The following is a 6,242-nucleotide window of genomic DNA, read 5'->3' as shown; positions in this document are numbered from 1 at the left end:
CCATAATCCTTAGCCTCCTGGCTTCCAGCTGTGCGTATCCCTGCCTTTGGATTCTCATTTGGACAGGCTTTGCCGTTTATTTATTTATTTTTTTATCCCGCCTTAATTTTTTTTTATACATAACTCAAGGCAGCAAACATACCTAATACGCCTTCCTCCTCCTATTTTCCCCACAACCACCACCCTGTGAGGTGGGTTGGGCTGAGAGAGAGGGACTGGCCCAAGGTCACCCAGCCGGCTTTCATGCCTAAGGCGGGACTAGAACTCTCAGGCTCCTGGTTTCTTACTGCATTAACACAGACTCCTGGATTTATCAGGACGTGTAAACGTTCCTGTCCAAGGACTGGAATAATCATGTCCTCTAGGATATTCCGCTGAGAACACCTGTGAAATTTATTGTGCAAGGCTGGTGCTGGCTGAGGTGTTGATTTTGGATTTACACGGGGTAACAAGGCGCAACCCTACCTTTGCACTCCGAATGAAAACAAGTGCTCTTTCCCGCATTCGTTTTCCCTCTCCCCTGGCATCGAAGGAAAGCGCTGAGTAAATATTATTACAAGGCACGGGTTATGCAGCCCAACCCATCCATAATATGCTACAATTTCTCCGCGGGTAGCACCATTTCTTCACCCTGGGGAATGTTGACTCACCCCGGACAGTTCATTACTCGGCAAGGGCTGGAGCACGTCGGTGACGCAACCTGGATCGGCCTGCCCAGGGACGCCTCGCAGGCAGGTCCCTTCGCAACCCCAGTCTGGGGAGTGGTGTGCCAGGCGGCAGTGAATCGGGCTTTGCAGGCAGAGGGAGGGAGGGCTGAAGTTCCAACCAGATGCCCCCCCCGCTTGCTCCAGGGGAGCTAAACCGCCTAGCGGCTGCAAAGGACCCCCTCCGGGCGCAGCTATGCTGGGGGCATAACTGTATTTCTCCTGGGGATGGAATATCCAGAGCAGTTACTTCAAAGCAAAAAGGCAGCCCAGTTACTGGCTTGCAGCTGACGGTTTGGGGGAGGTGCTGCCGACGGTTCCCACTCCTTCAGGGACACGTTCTTTGCAGCCTTAGATCCTGAATGAAATTCATTCAACTCCCACTGTGCTCAGTAGACACCTACGCAGGATCCTAACCTTAACCACAAGGGAATGCAAGCTTTGCAAAATATGAAGAGGCTGTGACCCAATTGGGCTGTGACCCAAACGGTTTTGGAAGTTCCATTCCAATATTACAAGTGGTCCCGCAAATCCCACCCAGTCATTAACGTAAACTGGGCCGCCAAAGAGATGTTTGCAAAATGCCCCATATATGGCAGCTCTGTCATTGCTAGCGATTAAAAAGAGCGCTGCTGCGGTTCTCAAAAATGGAAAGGGGGAGAAGTCTACCCCAAGCCATCCCACTCCCGCCCCTTTACACACACAAACCCGGTACGTTTGTAAGCAGAAACTCAGCCAGGAACGCGCAATCATCTTCTGCATGTGCTTTTCTGGCTGCCTGTTCGCTCTGGGGAAAACTGCCATGAAGGAGAGGGGGAGGGAGAGACCCAGCGTTTAATTTTCCAAACATAGCCTCAGTCTGCATGCGAGTGCGCGTATGAGAGAAAGAGGGAGTGTATCTCCTTGGTTTCCAAGAAGCAGCTCGCCTCGCTTCAGCTGTTGTACACACAGGGAGGGGGGAGGGGGAGGGGGAGGGGGAGGGGAGGAGGGGAAGGAGGAAATGGGCAGGGTGCCGAGCATGCGCAATATCCGTGGAACAAGTGGGCTCCCTGTCCTTCCATCCAGAGGAAGGGGGAAGAAGGGGGAGAAGAAGCTGGTGGGTCGGCCGCTCAGTCAGTGCGAGAAAGGGGAACAGCAAAAGCAGTTGGGGGAAAGGGGGAGGGAGCGAGCGAGCGCCCTGCGGTGACGTGAGCGCTCCACCCAGGTGGCATCTGAACTGAGGAGCGAGAGGCGGATGGAGCGCCCTGCGAGAAGGAGGGGCAGAGCCGCGCTTGGTGGAAGACTCGGCAGCAGCGGTCCAGAGTGACACTCCGGCTTTCCCCACTCCGAATGCCGAGGGGCTCTCGAGGATGTGAGTCGAGCCAGTGGCACTGCTGCTTACCATGATGTCGCCACCGCCGCCAACCTGAGGCGCGCCCACCTCCCCGAGCGGCCGGACCGCCAGCAAGCTGTGTGGGTGCCTTCTCGTCTCTCCGCTTCTACCCACCTCACTATACTGTTGGGGAAGTGGCCAGCTTGGGTCAAGCAGCAGGTAGCGGACTCTTCTCTGCCCCCCCGCCTTCCTCCTCCTCCTCCGTGCCTTCTCCTTCACTACTTCTCCCTCCCGCATCCTACACCGTGAGAGGAGGAGGAGGAGGAGGAGGAGGGGAGGGAGGGGGAGGGGGAAGAACAGCCGCTGCTTACAGACACCTTCCGAAGAAGTGCCGGGAAGTGGCCGAAGAAGCGGCTGGGGGGCTGAACCCCTGGCCCTCGCTTGAGGACACCTGGAAGAGCTTTCCACCTGGCCAGGTAAAAGGCAAGGAAGAAGGAAGGCAGGAAGGTTCCCCTCCCCCCAGGGTGGCAGGAGTAGGGAGTGACAGAGGCCAGAGAAGAGCCCCCTTTGCCCAGCAGCCATGTCGGCGGCGCAGGTGTCGTCCTCGCGGCGGCAGTCCTGCTACCTGTGCGACCTGCCTCGCATGCCCTGGGCCATGATTTGGGACTTCAGCGAGCCGGTGTGCCGAGGCTGTGTCAATTACGAGGGCGCCGACCGCATCGAGTTCGTGATCGAGACCGCTCGGCAGCTCAAGCGGGCTCACGGCTGCTTCCAGGACGGCCGCTCGCCGGGGCCGCCGCCTCCGGTGGGCGTCAAAGCCGTGGCGCTCTCGGCCAAAGAAGCCGCCGCGGCCGCGGCCGCAGCAGCCGTGCAGCAGGGGCTCAACCATGTGGACGCTGCCTCCTCGAAAGCACCCTCGGGCCTAGAGCGCTACGGGCTCAGCGAGCAACGAGGCCGCTTTGAGTACCCACCGCCGCCACCTCCAGGCAGCTTGAGTGGAAGCCACGCGGGCCGCCTCCCCAACGGCCTGGGCGGACCCAATGGTTTCCCCAAAGCGCCTGACGACGGGCCGCCGGAGTTGAATCGTCAGAGTCCCAATTCTTCTTCATCCTCATCCTCCAGGCGAGGAGCGCACGGTGGGCTGGTGAGTGGTCTCCCTCCTGGCAGCGGTGGGGCCCAGCTGAACGTGCCACCCAACCTCTTGCCCCAGACGCTGCTCAATGGGCCGGCCACCTCCGGTGTGGCGCTGCCCCCTCCGCGAGGCCCCCCAGCTTCATCCTCGTCTTCTTCATCGTCCTCGTCCTCCTCAACTTCTTCTTCAGGTGACCCATGTGGGAAGCGGCCGGGCTCTGTGTCTAGCAGTGGCGATCAGGAGCGGGAGCTGAAGGAGAAGCAGCGCAATGCTGAGGCGCTGGCCGAGCTGAGCGAGAGCCTCCGCAACCGTGCTGAGGAGTGGGCCAGCAAGCCAAAGCTGGTACGTGAAACGCTGCTGACCTTGGCTGGCTGCACACCCTATGAGGTGCGCTTCAAGAAGGACCATGCGCTACTGGGCCGTGTCTTTGCCTTTGATGCGGTCTCTAAGCCTGGACTGGACTACGAGCTGAAGCTGTTCATTGAATATCCCAGTGGCTCTGGCACAGTGTTTTCTAGTGCCTCAGGTGTGGCCAAGCAGATGTACCAGGACTGCATGAAAGACTTTGGCCGTGGCCTCTCCTCAGGCTTCAAGTACCTCGAGTATGAGAAGAAGCATGGCTCAGGGGACTGGCGCCTCCTGGGTGACCTGCTGCCTGAGTCAGTGCGCTTCTTCAAAGAGATGGTGGGTGCCGACATGCTGCCGCAGCCCTACCTTGATGCTTCCTGCCCGATGCTGCCCACTACTCTTATCACATTGCCCCGGGTCCCTACCTCCTCCGCTAGTGCGGGGTCAGGTGGGCCAGCCTCTAGCCGTGGGCCTGGTGGGGGAAGTAGCAGCGCGGGCAGCAGTGGTGGCCTGCGCAAGAGGAAGGCCTCTCCAGAGCCATCAGACTCTGCATCCGAAGGCAGTCTCAAGCTGAGTGACGAGCAGCAGCGACAGCAGTGGATGGCTAGTCAGAGCGAGGCACTCAAGCTCACCATGACTGCAGGTGGCTTTGGGGGAGTGCCACCACCTCCGCCACCACTGGGACCTCATTCCAACCGGACCACCCCACCTGAGTCAGCCCCGCAGAATGGGCAGTCACCTATGGCTGCGCTCATGTCAGTGGCTGATACCCTGGGCAATGCTCATTCACCCAAGGATGGCAGCTCTGTGCACTCGACCACCTCAACCCGGAGAAATAGCAGCAGCCCAGTGTCCCCTGCCTCTGTGCCGGGCCAACGTCGTCTGGCTTCCCGCAATGGGGATCTGAACTTGCAGGTGGCTCCTCCACCCCCCAACACCCACCCCGGCATGGACCAAGTGCACCCCCAAAACATTCCAGACTCGCCCATGGCCAATAGCGGACCCCTGTGCTGCACCATTTGCCACGAACGCTTGGAGGACACGCACTTTGTGCAATGCCCCTCGGTGCCCAGCCACAAGTTCTGCTTCCCTTGTTCTCGGGAGAGTATCAAGGCTCAGGGGGCAACTGGCGAAGTCTATTGCCCCAGTGGTGAGAAATGCCCTTTAGTAGGTTCCAACGTACCTTGGGCATTTATGCAGGGTGAGATTGCGACCATTTTAGCTGGGGATGTGAAAGTGAAAAAGGAGAGAGACCCTTGAAATCAAAACAGCAAATCCAATGCCGTTCAGCCATCTGAAGATGTAGAATTGTGAATATTCAAAACAAAACACACAGGACAATACTGCAAAAAGTTTAGTCTTATGTATAGACCTTATTTTCGTCGTATGTTTCTATATTTTGAAACAAAGGTATGTACCCTTCTTCATTCGAAGGATAGAGCTGTTCTTTTTTGTTTTGTTTTTGTTAAAACAGAATATAATATTGTTTGGTCACCACATAATACCTGTTTCTCATTTCTTTGACAGTGTGTTGGCTAGGTACATGGTTAAATAACCTTTAGCAATTACCTGCTGCTGGTGTGTATTTTTGTAAATGTATGCACTTCTCTAAAAGAAAAAGAAAAAATCCCTTTTCTTTTGCCAAGGCCAGTGTCATGCCTAAAAAGATGTTACAAAAAATGGTGACAGCTTGTTTTTCAGCCCCAGAATGTTGTTATTTCACTCTTTCTTTTCTTTCCTGTTTTTTATTTCTTTTTATTCCTTTGCAACATGGTAGGGTGATACAGGAGAGACTTTTTTGTTGCATCTTTGTAAAAAAATGTTTCATTTTTTTCTATTGATCTGAAAAAAATTAAATCATGTTTTTTGTTTCGTTTTTTGTTTTTGTTTTGGCTTTATTGATGCACGGAAGCTTTTTAACACTAGAGCAAAATTGCTGTAAATGGAAAACATGCTCTGTTTGTCCTTTATACATTTCTGTAGTTAACAGAACACTGTAATGTGCCTTGGAGCTTAGTAAATTGTAATAAATTCAATTGATATTAATAGTTCCTGAGTAAGGTTTTTTTTTTTTGCCAAGTGCATAAACAACAGAAAGGACAAAATGTGCTGACCTTTTGGAATACCATTAATTCTGCCACAGGTCTCTATCTTATTCTGTGCCATTTGTACACACACAAGAGAGAATGATGCTATTGAGCTTATCTAGACACTGGCACTGTGCCTACTTACATTTCACCTTTTAATATTACAGGACAGCTGCTGACTAAGCATTTTCTTGTTCTCTCTTCCTCTCACTTCCCCTTTCAATTCCACAGCTGTAAGGATTTTATTATACAGAGACTTAAAAGAAAAGAGAGAGATGTGTATCAGATAGAATTAACATCTTCCATGTGTTTATTCAGAAAGAGTCCCAAATGTATGGAGTGGGATTTACCTTCATTTGCTGTCTAAGTCTGCAGTCATGTATGCTTCTCTGGAATAAGCCACATGACAGAAGTTGGGGATTACTTCTAAGAAACAGGCACTAGATTGGGCTGTATGCTTGTTACAGGTCTTTTTCGTACAAAAAAATAATGTAACTGAAGACCTATGCAGGTTTATCTGGGAGCAAACTTAAACCTAGGTCTGAGTAAACATATTTAAGGTTACGTTGTGTAGGGCAGATCCACTGACTTCTGCCATTGATAAATCAAAACTAAACCTTAACTGGGGGAAAGATTAGAGACAGTCCAGATTAAAGCAG

At 53.3% G+C, this 6,242-nt stretch overlaps 1 protein-coding gene across 1 annotated transcript; it reads left to right on the top strand.

Annotated features, from left to right (window-relative positions):
* The first annotated feature begins 1,851 nt into the window (after nucleotides 1–1,851).
* IRF2BPL (interferon regulatory factor 2 binding protein like) lies at nucleotides 1,852–5,544 on the top strand. The gene has a single exon (XM_063290154.1). The coding sequence runs from the start codon at nucleotides 2,597–2,599 to the stop codon at nucleotides 4,754–4,756; it is 2,160 nt and encodes a 719-aa protein (XP_063146224.1). The 5' UTR covers nucleotides 1,852–2,596; the 3' UTR covers nucleotides 4,757–5,544.
* The last annotated feature ends 698 nt before the right edge of the window (nucleotides 5,545–6,242 follow it).

Source organism: Candoia aspera, chromosome 1, assembly GCF_035149785.1.
Source record: "Candoia aspera isolate rCanAsp1 chromosome 1, rCanAsp1.hap2, whole genome shotgun sequence".
Taxonomy (NCBI): Eukaryota; Metazoa; Chordata; class Lepidosauria; order Squamata; family Boidae; genus Candoia; species Candoia aspera.
This window is presented reverse-complemented; position numbering and strand designations above follow the sequence as displayed.

Coding starts and splice junctions, on each gene's coding strand:
- IRF2BPL (XM_063290154.1), top strand. CDS start 2,597: ATGTCGGCGGCGCAGGTGTCGTCCTCGCGGCGGCAGTCCTGCTACCTG.